The 13,904-nt window shown below is 38.2% G+C and overlaps 1 protein-coding gene across 5 annotated transcripts; it reads right to left on the minus strand.

The window, feature by feature from the left end:
* Positions 1 to 254: 254 nt before the first annotated feature.
* mknk1 (MAPK interacting serine/threonine kinase 1) lies at positions 255 to 9,762 on the minus strand. Of its 5 annotated transcripts, none has more exons than XM_035523323.2 (14): positions 9,634 to 9,762; positions 8,668 to 8,739; positions 8,039 to 8,135; positions 7,781 to 7,885; positions 7,387 to 7,484; positions 7,202 to 7,281; positions 7,004 to 7,077; positions 6,775 to 6,879; positions 6,631 to 6,686; positions 4,979 to 5,074; positions 4,387 to 4,581; positions 3,663 to 3,827; positions 3,469 to 3,512; positions 255 to 2,054 (listed from the first exon to the last, which is right to left on the minus strand). In XM_035523323.2, exons 2-14 carry the CDS (start codon positions 8,719 to 8,721, stop codon positions 1,835 to 1,837), a joined length of 1,389 nt encoding a protein of 462 aa, XP_035379216.1. In that variant the 5' UTR covers positions 8,722 to 8,739; positions 9,634 to 9,762; the 3' UTR covers positions 255 to 1,834. The 5 variants fall into 5 exon arrangements, with proteins under 5 accessions (XP_035379216.1, XP_026862732.2, XP_081564592.1 ...); XM_027006931.3 differs by having other exon boundaries at positions 7,781 to 7,888; XM_081708464.1 differs by lacking the exon at positions 255 to 2,054 and adding an exon at positions 2,061 to 2,357 and having other exon boundaries at positions 7,781 to 7,888.
* Positions 9,763 to 13,904: the final 4,142 nt, after the last annotated feature.

The raw sequence follows: 13,904 nt of genomic DNA on the forward strand, positions 1-13,904 counted from the left end.
TTAAATAGACTGCTTCTTGTGGAAGGGATAAGCAGGCGTAGCATGCCACCTTGGTACCTAAAATATGAATGAACACCTGATCTTTGGTTTTGGCTGCCAAAGAAAACCTGCTTATTTGCTATGAGGATAAAGTATCTATGACAACTACATAAAGCATTACAAATTAGAGATCACAATGCAAGCTAAAATGGACACAGTAAATGGGCAGAATGACCTCTCTTCCATAGCAGGAAAAAGGTTTTTACACATGAATGTTCACATGAAAAGAAATCCAGTTTAATGTTCATAAATTTCTTAAATTTTCATATCAGGTGCTACTGTAAACACCCATCATATTCCAGATGTTGAAAGATTAGAGTAGGTTTAAGTATTACAAGATTAAATACAAATAGTTATTTTTGGCAACAGAGGATATTAGTATAGGTGTAGGATTTGCTTTTACAAAAGCAATGTTGCATTGACCACCAAAAACCAATTTAATAAAGACAGGATGGCACCTGCTTTCACCATCAAAACAAAAAGGTAAACATCTTCCCAACACATTCTTCTAGTTTACAAAACAACAGCCTGAACACAAGGGATCTCTTAACATGAGATGGCTTATAGCACTACCATTGGGACAGAGCAGAGGATATTACAAATTATAACATTTGAAGTACCATTTATTTTTAAATGAATTACTCGTCTTGCTTGAGTGAAGTCTTTGGTTAAAGGTTGCTCCCAATAAGTGCTTCCAATTTTTTTTTAATGGCAAAAGAGCAAGTTACACTGATGCTATGCTAAAGTTACTTCAGAAGTTACATTGTGGATCAGCACATATAGTTAATTCTGGACATGCAAAAGATACAAGTTTTGTTTAAAAGATGTTTTCACTATTGAAGAACATTACAAATATAAAATCAAATACTGCAATATAAAAACACTGGAAAAGGAAACATGCAGGATAATACATAAAAGAAAAAAGAGGAAATCAAAGACAATAAAATCTCAACACAACACCGAGAGAAACAATATCTTTTGTTTTGAAACATTGCCAGTCTAGAATTGTACAGAGAATGCTACCTACTGAGTCAGTAACATTGAGAGATCTGGCCATAATATGATGTGCAAAAACAATGTGCAAAATGCATTTGTGTTAACCACAATTTATCTGGAGATGAAGCCCAAATACCAATGTAGTATAGTGTTATGTACTGAATTTCAAGTGCTATCATGACATTGTTCATTCTGGCTTTTGAAAATAACTGGACAAAATTATCCAATGAAACATAGCAAAAGCTCTCAGTGGTCTAACTAAAACCCCTCCTAAAATGGATCTTTAAAAATGATCACAATAAAATGAGTGTTGGTCTAGTAGGTGTGTTAAAGTCACGGCATCAGCATTTCACCTTCTATCCGAGCACCTTTATAGTCAGCTGATACCAAATATTTGTGGCTGAAAATACATTAATAAATATTTAAATATTCAGAAATCCTTGACAGCTTCACGTGCACTTTACCAACTGTGTAGCACATCAAAGGTGTACATGACTTATGCAGCCCAACCAAAAATGGATTTTTCAGAGAAATATTGTTGTTCAGTTCATCCTCTGTATGTGTCCTAACTCCGATTTGCTAACCTGTATTAACCCTTGAAAACAGAGCAAAAGGTGTAGCAAGTGCTTACATTTAGAGTTAACAAAAATCCACTGGTGTGCTTGGTATTATATTATATGTAATTATCAGTTCACACAGGCTGAAATGCAACAAATAGTCAACAGCACTGGCTTTGAGTTTGCAACAGAGTCAAGCACAGGCACTAAGTACACAGCTCCCATTTATGGAGCAGCCAGCTTTACTCTGTCACCTGAGCGGAGGCCAGGTATTGGCTGGTGCTGCGTAGGGCAAGGGACTGTGCCCTGCGACGGGCCAGGCGCGAGTTGGACGGGGGCGAGAGTCTCATGGAGCACACAATGGTCCCGCTGTCCTGCTGCTCCTCATCCTGCTGGGACAGCTGCCTGTTGAAGGCCATGGCCTCTGCTGCAAACTGAGTCAAGTCCTTAGTGCTGCAGTTCCTAACACACACAAATACACAGGTTATAATACCACTTAGAGAACTGGAGAAAAACATGATAAATACATACAATCCCCTCCACAAATACTGATGCCACTTGGTAACAAAAACAGGCTAGAAAAACATCATTTATTGCTTATCCTTCTTATCTACCATTCTAAATATTACCTTCTTTTAAGTATAGTTATCAGCATCCCTAGAAATTATTTTAAGTGAAATTAAGTGACATATCCATATTCTATGTTTTAAAATTCACCTGAGTGGTTAGGAACATGTAAATGGCCAACCATGATGTCCTTTATCTCTGGGGTATAAATAGAAGGTGACTTAGTCCAAAGTCCTTTAATCATACATCATCGATATTCAACAAAAGATTGTTAGGCCACACAAAACCAGGAAATTGCTATAAAGCAAGTTGCTAAACAGTTCAAAATGCCTATTTACATTATCAGGACAATCATTAAGAAGTTTAAGAGTCTCCCAGGAAGAGGCTGTTTGTGTGTAAATGTCCCTATGCATAACAAGGAGGAGGAGTTGAGTGGTCAAAGAATCCTTAAAGATCACACCTGGGGACATCACCGAGACTACAATCAGACACCACCCACATAAACCCCAAGTTGTCTGAGAGGGTTGTTAGAAGAAAGCCACTACAAACTCAAGCACCTACAAAAAAAAAGCATATACAGTTTGAAAGACATTACTGAATCTTTCAGTGGCACTCTGTTCTATTGTCTGATGGACCAAAATAAAGCCATTTGACACCAAACACCAGAAGCAGGTTTGACGTAGTCACAATAATTGCCATGCAAAAAAGTCTCTCATCCCCACTGTGAAGAATTGTACTGTACTGAAGTACTGTATTTCTTCCAAAAGCTTTGGATAACATGTTTGGATTCATCAAGAACCAGCAGGTATTAAATCAAAATCTTACTCCCTTAGCAAAGATGCTTCATTGGACAATGATCCAAACTAGTCCTTAAAATCAATACAAAAATGGTTCTATAACCACCGAATCAAGGTTTTGGCCATGCCAGTCCCCTGACATAACACCCCCATCTCCTGCCCCCCCACCCAGAATCTCAGAATTAGTGATTGCATATGGAAGAACTCTCTCAGAATCCCTTACCATATCTTATACATTATACTCAGAGCTCTCACTGCCAACAATTATTACGCATAAGGATTTGAGAAAAATGATGAATTTCATAAACAATTTTGATTTTTCTTTCAATCATTGTTATTTTAATATGAAAAACCAAATGGATTAAGCAGTGTTTTTTTTTACATTTTGCTAATTTTTACAAGGGATGCCAATAATTATGGCGGGCACTGTATAGTTTAGAAACAGTTATATCTACTTTACAACCTCCAATATATTCAAAACAATCATCCATAAAAGCCCACAAGATCAATACCTCTGTAAGACATGTGGAGTTGAAAGTCCTCTTTCAGGAGCATTCTACAAGGAAACAAAACAAACAAACAATAATTTCAACAGATCACATAACATTATTTATTAATTTATTCGTCGTTCTTCTTTTTTTTGTATGGTGTCTCTTTTAAACTCAAGGTGGATAACATGAAGGAAGTGAAGAAGCCATGTCCTCACCCCCTGCACCCAAGGGTGCTGCAGGACCTGTGCTGCACTGAGCCTTAGCATGGCGTCCCGCACCAGCAGCCGTGAGATCAGGTCTTTGGCACTGTCAGAGATATGGGCCCAGTCCCGCTCACCAAACTCGTACTTGCCCTCCTGGATTCGCTCAAACAGGCTGTTCTGCACATGAAATGAAATTACCACCTTCAATCCCACTAAGACAGGTGGCTCACTATGGGGTGAATTAGCTTGATTGAGGATTTGTTCTTACATGGAGTAAGAGGTGTGTTAAAAAGAATATGAAAACTGCAAAATGGGTAAACTTTAGTGCCATATAGTTGGATAATTCATGCCTTTTGTACACGCACTTTGTTAGCGATACCTTTACCCATTGGCCACTTAATGAGGTACATCTATGTTATAAGTTTGTTCTATAAGTGTACAGTTACACACTGTAGCCCATTTGTTCCCATGTACTTTCTGCCAGTCACCCATTTACAGAACTCATCAATGGTCAGTTTATTACATTATTTGGGTGGTGGGCTATTCTCAACACAGCAGAGACATGGACATGGTAATGATTTAGCAGCAAATATCCAGCCAACTGTGCTCCTGTGTTCAGAAGGTGAACTTTGATGAAGATTTGGATGGCGGGCTAACTTAAGGCAACAGAAGGCCCACTGTTTCTAACTGTACTGACAAGGTGCTTCTATTACTTTGAGCGGAGAGTGCATCAAACCTGGCAGGCACGGCAGGTTTCTCCTCGCTCCCAGCCACAGTCAGTGCCACAGTGGCCAGTGAAAGGCGGACTGCCGCTAAGGAGGATGTAGAGGATGACCCCAAGACTCCAGAGGTCACAGCGCTTATCGTAGAATGATGCCTCGTCAGTAAAAACTTCCACCACCTCTGGGGCCATGTACTCAGCTGAGCCACACTAAGAAGAGAAAGCCCAGCGTCTTCAAAACCATACTTCATGGAAATGAAATGCTAATAGACATCTATGCTTATGAAAAGAATGAACGAACACTATATGTTAAAATAAACATGAATTTATAAGAAATCTGGCTTTTGGAAGTAGGTGCAGGGAGTACAATTTTCACTGCAAGAACCAAAATTTCCTTAGCCTTTTTATGTCAAACAAGGGAAATATACATCTTCCAAATGTGGCACTGTCTTTCAATAATGCTTTCACCCTTGCTTATCTATTTCTTAAAGTAAAAAAACTACCTTGTGGCAGTACTGAGGTTTTCAGAGGTATATTATAAAGATTTCCAATCTGTTAAGTTAGCAGCAAGTGTCTCAAAAGTGTGTTGTGTATAAAGTGTCCTAACCGGTGTAGTAAGCTCAGGTGTAGTTATGGGAGTACAGGCACTGCTTAACTTCACTCCACTTCCCAGGTCAAAATCACAGATCTTCACAGGAGATACCTGCACAGACAAAGAAATGACTCACCTTACTGTTCCCCAAGTCTTTAACCCTGAGAACTGCAAAAATACTGATGTATTTTAGATGCCATGCATATATTTGTTCATACTTGGACAATGCATATCACCTGGTTAATACCACTGAACTACATTGTCAGTGAAAACACTTGGTTTACCCATCATTCTACACCCATGACAAAGTGAATGTGTTTATTGAGACTTTTGAAAATATGATTTAAAAAAACCAACCTAAAACTGAAAACTCTGATTTTCAAATGGAGTATTCACTCTGCTGTAGCACTCCAAATTGTGGTCAGGTACATCCTGATTGCTTTAATTATCCTTGCATCTAGAACTCAGGTGGAGTCTACCAACTTTAATTGATTGTGTATAGTTTGGTAAGGCACACAACTGGGTCTATAAGGGCCCACAAAATCTGCATTGTCAAAACAAAAACCAAGCCTCTGGCATCTAAATTTTGCAATGGAAGAAGCTTGGAACATCATTAACCATTTCTAGAGAAGGCCATCTACCAAATTGGGCATCCATGTAAAAAGAGTCTTTGTTAGAGAGGTAAGAAAGATCCCAATGGTCACTATAAAGAGCTCCAAGAGTCCTGTGCAGAGATGGGAGAACCTGTTGCACCGAACAACCATCTATGCAGCACTCGAGCCTTTTATGGCAGAGAGGAAAGCTGAGATCGACTGTTGAGTAAAAGGCATATGGCAGCCCATTTGGAGTATGTTAAGCAACATGTAAAGAATTCGGGCAAAATGCAGAAAAGGGTTCTCTGGTCTGATGAGAAGAACATGCAACTTTTGGGGAAGAACAACAAACCCCATATCTGGTGGAAAAACGAGCAATCACCTGGGTAATACCATTCCTATGGTGAAACATTGTGTTGGCAGCATCTAGCTACAGAGTGTTACTCAATGAGCAGGACAACGACACGGTAACAACTGTGGAAAGGATGAATGCAGCCAAATACTGGAAAATTCTCACTCAGTGCACGCAAAGTCAGACTGACGCAACAGGTCACCTTTCAACATGACAATGACCAGAAGCACATGGCCAAAACAACAGCTGAGTGGTTTTAGGGCCTCTCTGTACATCCTTGAGTGACCCAACCAAACCCCAGGCTTTAACCCTATCAAATATCTGTGGAGAGACCTGAAGATAATCAGTACTCACCATCTAATCTGACATGGCCTGACAGAATCTGCCATGAACAATAGGATAAACTACCCAAATCCTGGTTTCAAAATTTGTATAGGTATCCAAAGACATGCAGCTGTATTTGCTATAAAGGGGCTTATTCAAATTATTGCATAAAAAGTCTGAATACTTTTAGAGAATGATTTTGATTTTTAATTAATGTTTTTACTTTGTCATTGGTGATATGCAAACTGATGAGTGAAAAGGGCGATTATATACATTCAAAATGAAACACTGTGCATCAAGTAAATTGATCTGAAAATGTTCTGAATATGCTGTAAATAATATAATAAATAACATCTCCTAAAAACAACTACTAGCACAAAAGTGAAAAAAGTAAATACCTTGTCAGCATATACACACAGGATATTTTCAGGTTTGAGATCCCGATGAGCAATTCCTACAGGATGGAATAGGGGTACATATGATTTCAACAGATGCCTTCCTTCATCTACTAACATGTAAATGGAAGAATGAGCAAACGCTACCTTTGGTGTGCAGGAAGTGCAAAGCTTGAGCTATGTCCCTAACCACACGACTGGCTTCCCGTTCATCAAAGTGCTTCCTCTTCTGTATGTGTGTTAAAATGGAGCCTGCAGGAGCAAAAATGAAGAGAAGAAAAACAGGAAAGAAAAAGAAAGAAAAAGTGAGAAACCGTCAACTTCAGCTTTTTTTCATAAAGTCTGGAGTGAGTAACAATATCTGATAGAGCTGTACCTCCACATAGCTTCTCAAACACCAAATAAAAGCAACTGTCATCCTCAAAGAACTGAATGAGTTCAAGAATGTTCCTGTTGTGCAACACAGAGAGAGATTCTTATGTGTGTCAGTTTACTGAAAGAATCCGAAACCAGGTCAACTGTTTGATAAATTATAATTGCAAGGACTTGAGGACTTTTAGCGAAAGGACCTTACTTATTCCCTTGGCACTGGTATAATGTCTCCACCTCTCTGAATACCCGGCTCCGACTGTGGCCAGCGATCTTCTCAATTATCTAAATCCAAACACAGTGTCGCTGCATGTTAGTTCATCTCAAGTACTAAAAATGGCATTTTAAAAAGGGTTCTAAAAATTTTGTACCACTGCTGTGGCATCTGACCTTTACAGCGTACTCATTGCCATTTTGCAGATTCACACAGCCCTGGACTTTAGCATAAGCCCCTTGCCCAAGCACCTCCTCTGTGAGCTTGTACAAATCTACAATTTAGTTCACAGTGTTAGTGCAATGTTAAGTTCTATTTGAATGACAGAGAGACAGTCCACCATGAAAACACCCCCTTCCTGTTCCCCTTTGTTAAAAAAATAAAAAGTATGCATGCATTAAACAGACCCTACACTGACAGAGCAGATGCTGGTAACGTTAGCACATGGTCAAAGATAGAGAGAATGTAGTGGCAGGTTCAGCAGTGACGGGGCCATTCTACGTTCCTATGGGCACATTAAATAATGTTCTGAAACAGGGCACACGGGACAGAATGCTTAGAGAGACTTACCACTGAATGTGCCAGTGAAGCTGTCTGCAGCTCGAGTCCTGCGTTTCTTCTTCCTGCGCATCCCTGAGTCCATAATGTTCACTGGCTGACTGCTCTCTGTCATTGCTGCTAAAGAAGGCATACAGAGACCGAGGTGCAGTCAAAACAGAGACTCTCTGTAACAAAAGTCTTTCTGAGCTACAAATTTTAATAAGAAATGTTTCATTTTCATTCAGATCAACTTGGGAATTTAACTACATTAAGAGGCTGAACCTATACCTGAAGGGGTTTGGGAGGCACAGTTGGGGGAAGGAGGAGGAGGAGGGTGAGCAACATCACCATCAGATGGCCCAGATGCCAAAGAGCTACTGCTTACCTGAGGCACACAAACAATCACACATAAAGCAACAAAGACCATATATATCACCTGATACTGGTTAATTATAGACCAAGCACTTGGCAAGACATGTAATTACAGAATTTAATTTATCTGATGTTCCTGCCAGGTAGGTGAACACAGGACAGCTGGTGATTGACATTTACAAGAAGACCAAACGGTGACCTTGAATGACTGGTACTTCAATGTTACCTTATAGCTGCCATAGAAATAGTAGGTAGGCAGTAGAGCTTAAAACAGCTGTGACACTAAAACAAGTTTAAATGTTTGTATATGTAATGTTACAACTACTAATGTTCTAACTTTAAATGTGACCTCTTACCAGGAAAAGTGCGACCCACAAGATCAGTGGGTCACGAGGGCAGATTTTAAATGGATGAGTGACTAATAACAGCTAGCACAGCTAGATGTATTAACGCATTTAAATACATCGTTAAATGTGGGAGCCAATGTATATTAACATTATGCTGCTTAAACTGTCTAATAAAACAGACAGTTAAAAAGATATTACCTGACGGGTGCAGTGAAACGCCTGCAGATCCGTGATCTGAGTCTGTCTCACCATGGTTCAGAAAAAAACAAGCTGGAGAGACGTAATTATTGGCAAGTTGATCAACTGCTGAAGGACGAGGATCATATTCTATATAAGCGTCAAATTATTATTTACCCATTTTACGGGTCTTAAGTCTAACTGTTTATCATGTTTGACCAGTGCTGTCAAGTAACTAATCTTGTTGAGGGGAATGTTCCAAACATCACAAAACAGATGATTAGTATTTGAATCAAGATTTAGACTTGGAATGATAACGTGGTAAATTATGTTCAAACGTTTAATCGATGTTTAACTGTCTAGTTACCGCCCAGCAACAAGTGACTTACTAGTTAGCTAGCCTAGCTAGGTACGACTTAAAATAGCTAAGATAGCTATCTTAGTTAACGTTAGTTGGAGGGCGTAACTGGCTTCAACACACGACAGACTTCCTCCAAGTCCGAAATTTATACACAGCAAACTCTCTTCCTCTCTCTCTCTCTCTCTCTCTTAAGATGACTACAGTAAAGTAAATAGCTGGTTCTACACTAAGCAGACTATACAAAAGTGATAGTTAGCTACTTAGCTATTAGCTAGCATGTAGACAGTTGTCTAAAGTGATACCTTGCTAGCTACAGTGGGACAATACAGTGCTGCTACATGGCTTGATAACTAGATTAAAAAACATGTCATGTTGCGTTAAAAAAACTGGCCAGTTTCTAACTAGTTAAAAGATAACGCTGAGAATCTGTAATGTCGCTTATTTCACGCAGCCTGGTAATGAACGGTAACATTAGCTTAGCGAGGTTAGCTAGCTGGCGTTAACTAGTCAAACAACTTTTTGTCTAGCTAGCTTAACAGACTATGATTCGGTGCACTTGATATTGTAACAGAATAGTTGCAGTTGTAACAGAATATCCTGTCCATTAAACATGAGAAGAACCAAACCTGGATACTGTGCCCAAATGAAACTAAAAGCCTGGCGACTGCCTCTTCCAGCCTAGACATGTACGGGCCAGATGGAAAAGTCAAACGAAAACACAACATTAGTATAACCCGCCCATCTTGTTTCTTAACCTCCATTGGATGTACATGAGCGAATGAGTGATTACAATTTAACTCTAAATAATTTATCAATCATATATGCTTATTCATTAAACTATTTTATACTATCCTATTAACTTTACGCTCCCGGATCTTACATTATTCAAAACAGTTGCAATCAGGAATGCCATAGAACAAAAATATGCTTTATCTGCACATAGTATTCCATAGGCTGTTTAGCATACTCAGTCAACTCTGAGACAGTTTATTAATCTCTCTCTCTCTCTCTCTCTCTCTCTCTCTCTCTCTCTCTCTCTCTCTCTCTCTCTCTATATATATATATATATATATATATATATATATATATATATATATATATATATATATATATATATAATCTATATCGCAGATTTCAGCCAACAGTGATGAAAACTGCTGATTTAAAGAGTAGAACAAAATTCAATGCGACCTTCAATCGAAAACGAGGGCAATCCCCGTTTATTATAGTTCTATACGGATAAAAAGAATGAGCAAAGGATAATAGGTTCCGGTCAACACAGAGTAGTTTCAGTATTTTAAACCGACATGTATATACATCCACGTATGCAGGAAACATATTGGTTTATTGGCGTATATATAGTCAAGTCTTATACTTATATATAAGACTATCTGGCTAAAATAATTTTAAGATAGGATCAACAGAATTGAAGTTGCACAGGGATGTTTTTTAAAGCAGACCACCTGCCAAAAAAACACATTCCCTCTTAATTCTGTCCATGTGTCCTCTTTTCTCATTCTAATAGACATGTACGCTGCTTTTGATACTATGAACCACTACATGCTTATTTCAGCACTTTCAACCATTGGCAGCACTTTTCTTGCTTGGTTCTGATCCTATCTTCAGGAATCATGCTGCCATGTAACCTGGAATGGCTCATCTCCATACAGTTCCTTAGGGGTTTGTCTCCAGACTTGACTACTGTAACTTGAACTTTTCAGGCCTTACCTTACATGGCGTTTCTCTTCTACAAAACATTCAAAATGCTGTAACTCATTTTATCCATAACATCCAAAGTTCTCCCCTGTGACTCCACTGTTGATATCACTACACTAGCTTCCTGCTCAAGAACGTTCTAATTCCTACATTCCAAGCTTCAGAAGGCTCTGCCTGTCACTGCTCTGAACCTTGGCTTCCATCTCTGGTCCCTTGACATGTCCCTCCTTAAAATATAAGCACGCACATGTGTCTAGGTCATGCTCCTTTAGTTTCCACACTGCTCAGTGATGAAACAAACTCCACCTAAACTCTAGCTCCCTTCCTTTCATCGGGGCCTATAAACTTACCTTTTTAGGCAGTACATGGGTAACTATTTTCTGTCCTCATTTGCACTTTATTCTCAATAACATTGTCTTAACATTTGCATTTTCATTTATGGCATTTAGCAGACACTCTTATCCAGAGAAGCTTACAAAGGTGCTTTGTCATTTACTCATGGAATACATCCTAGCCAGTACAGCAAGTTAGAGTCCAATATGTATGACTTGGATAAGACTTGACTGATTTATTTCCAGACATGTTGTGACTTTTATAAGAGATGGTAACACCATGACAACGTGTTCAGCTTGCAAATAAAAATGGACGGAGCTCGAACGCTCTAGGTTGTTTCTGGTTTTTATTGTTTTTCATTTTAAAATTTGTGCATTTTTATAATTGTTGTTGTAAACCTTAAAATGGTTGGTCTAACATTGCACTGTTTTTTTGTTTGCTTTTTGCGATCTTCTTAGGTAGCTTTTTATGAGCGCTGTTATTCAACTCTGAAATAAACATTACTATTACATTTTATTTCTATAAATGTGCAGAAATATCTTTTCAACAAACTTTTACAGTCACCAAAATGTTAATTCAAGACAGCCTTATCCCATTTCACAAATATAAAACAAATTTTAGTTTAGAAAACTATAACACATTCAATGAAATTGATTTCAAAATGTACAATAGAATGTGAACTTTGTGCAGTGACCAGTCTGTGTTTCCTCTATACGTTTCATGGCCATACCCAGAATTAAGAGGGGATGCAGGTATTCTGCTATTAAAAGCATCCTCTTGTAACGTTTTGTTGACCCAAGATCCTAATTATTTTGGCCATATATACGCGAAAAACCAGTTTCCTGATAAGTTTCATGGATATAAAACTATAAAATGTATATATAATCTATATACATGTCGGTTATAAAATATTGTGTTCACTGAAACGTATGATCCTAGGCTGATGCTTTTGATCAGAATATAGCTCAAATAAAGGGGGATTAACTTGGATTTCTACTGATAGTTGTACTGTAACATAGTTTTACTCTACATCAGCGATTTCCATAGCTGTTGACTGAAATCTGCGATCTTTGTCTCATACTTTTGATCGATATAAAACGAACGTACGCGGGGATTCATCTCGCAACTGGGGTCCTCAATTCGCCACAACTCCGGCATATCTAGCTAGAGTCATCTCTCCTTGAATTTCATCTGAGTAGACTGAATTTAACTGAAGAGCGGACATGGATAATTTCGAACATGGGTTCAACATGGATTCTAATGATAAAAAAAACTCTATTTCACTCTATCGGAACTTAAAATTTAAAGTTTACGTATGCAGACTATTAATTTAGCCTACTTTAAAAGACAACACAGTAATGTTAGCAAAGGAAAGACAGTTGGCATTCCAAAAAAGGTGAATGAGTCAATAAACGAGTTCGTTAAATTGCAAAGCCTAATACCTAATACCTATTTAGTCATTCAACATGTAGCCTATCAGCTATTGTGTGACTATTTCCTGTTATGTGATGACTTCCTAGTTTAATATAGTTTATGATGTAACCAAGAATAATTACACAGCAAGAAAATGTAAAGTAAACGTTTTACACATAATTAAAATGTTACGATTTTCCATTAACTATTTCATTTCTGTAGGGATATGTTTATAGTGGTAGTGTAATAGTTTAGCTTTACTTTAAAAATTACATGAAGAAGTCTAATTTCCACAGGTTTTGCATATGACTTACATCAAGTTATTATTCACTACCCAAGTCACCTGCTGACGTAAGTTCTCCAGGAGCATCTTTCAGGGTGTATTGAGTCTTACTGCATAGCTTGAAGGAATGGTTGTTTTTTTCATAGATGAGTATCCAAAGTTTTTTTATTTTTAGTAATTTATTTATTTATTTATTTTTTACCTTACATGGTCATACTGGGAACAAAGGCTAGCAACAGCCAGGTGAGTGTGCAAATTATGGAACTTAGCCTAACACGAGTTTCATTTGGACGGCAATAGATGGTCAACATTTCTGCCCCAAACATTTCCTGTACACTCGAACTAGCTAGTCAGTTTATTGGATGGCTGTGAAGTTCTTCTTTGTTTGGCTTTATTACACTAGGGATGTTTTCTGCACAGAGCCAGTGTACATGCAGTTTTAAATCTCTACTTGATAAATAATCTTCAGATAGTTGACTGCATTTGTCTTCTCTTATTTAAAATGAAATTTAATTATACCTGCCCTTTGCAGAAAAGATTAGAGTCCTGTTCTATACTATGTGCTATGCCCTTGCTAACTCACTTTATATGTATGCAACACAACTAGAACTGCAATGACACACAACACAAAGCAATACAATAAACCACTTCCTGGCCTTAACCATTCCTGTCAAATGTTTAAATTAATTATTTTCAGAATAGGAGTATACAACACCAGCACATGCACACACAAATGTGCAGAATTTTTGAGGCCTGTATTGCGGAAGTACTATGTTTAGTGTTCCACATTTTCTCTGGGGGCTGAGCCTCCCTAAGGGTAAAATCGTAGAATCGCAACTACTTGGAATGAACAATATGAGCTGCAATGTCGGTTTAATCCTAGGATTAGTTTTAGGAATGTTCACGCAGCAGTGAGTGTTCTGACAATTAACTTTAATTAATGTCTAGTAAACCTGCTAAATAGCAGGATAGCTTCACAGAGTATGTTGGCTTAGCAACTATCCACTTAAATACTTTTTGGAACAGAAAACCCTCAATTTCCACAAACTCCCAAGTTAACAGATCCAGGTTATTTACTAAACTCACCCCCCCCCCCCCCCCCACACACACCCTTATTAAATTCACTTGAAAGCTAAATTACGAGTCATGCAC

Source organism: Electrophorus electricus, chromosome 26, assembly GCF_041902795.1.
Source record: "Electrophorus electricus isolate QZ-2024a chromosome 26, ASM4190279v1, whole genome shotgun sequence".
In the NCBI taxonomy this organism is placed as follows: domain Eukaryota; kingdom Metazoa; phylum Chordata; class Actinopteri; order Gymnotiformes; family Gymnotidae; genus Electrophorus; species Electrophorus electricus.

Coding starts and splice junctions, on each gene's coding strand:
- mknk1 (XM_027006931.3), bottom strand. CDS start 8,721: ATGGTGAGACAGACTCAGATCACGGATCTGCAGGCGTTTCACTGCACC. Junction 6,880..7,003: donor GTTTGAGAAGCTATGTGGAG/GTACAGCTCTAT, acceptor TTGCTCCTGCAG/GCTCCATTTTAACACACATA. Junction 6,687..6,774: donor GCACTTCCTGCACACCAAAG/GTAGCGTTTGCT, acceptor TCCATCCTGTAG/GAATTGCTCATCGGGATCTC.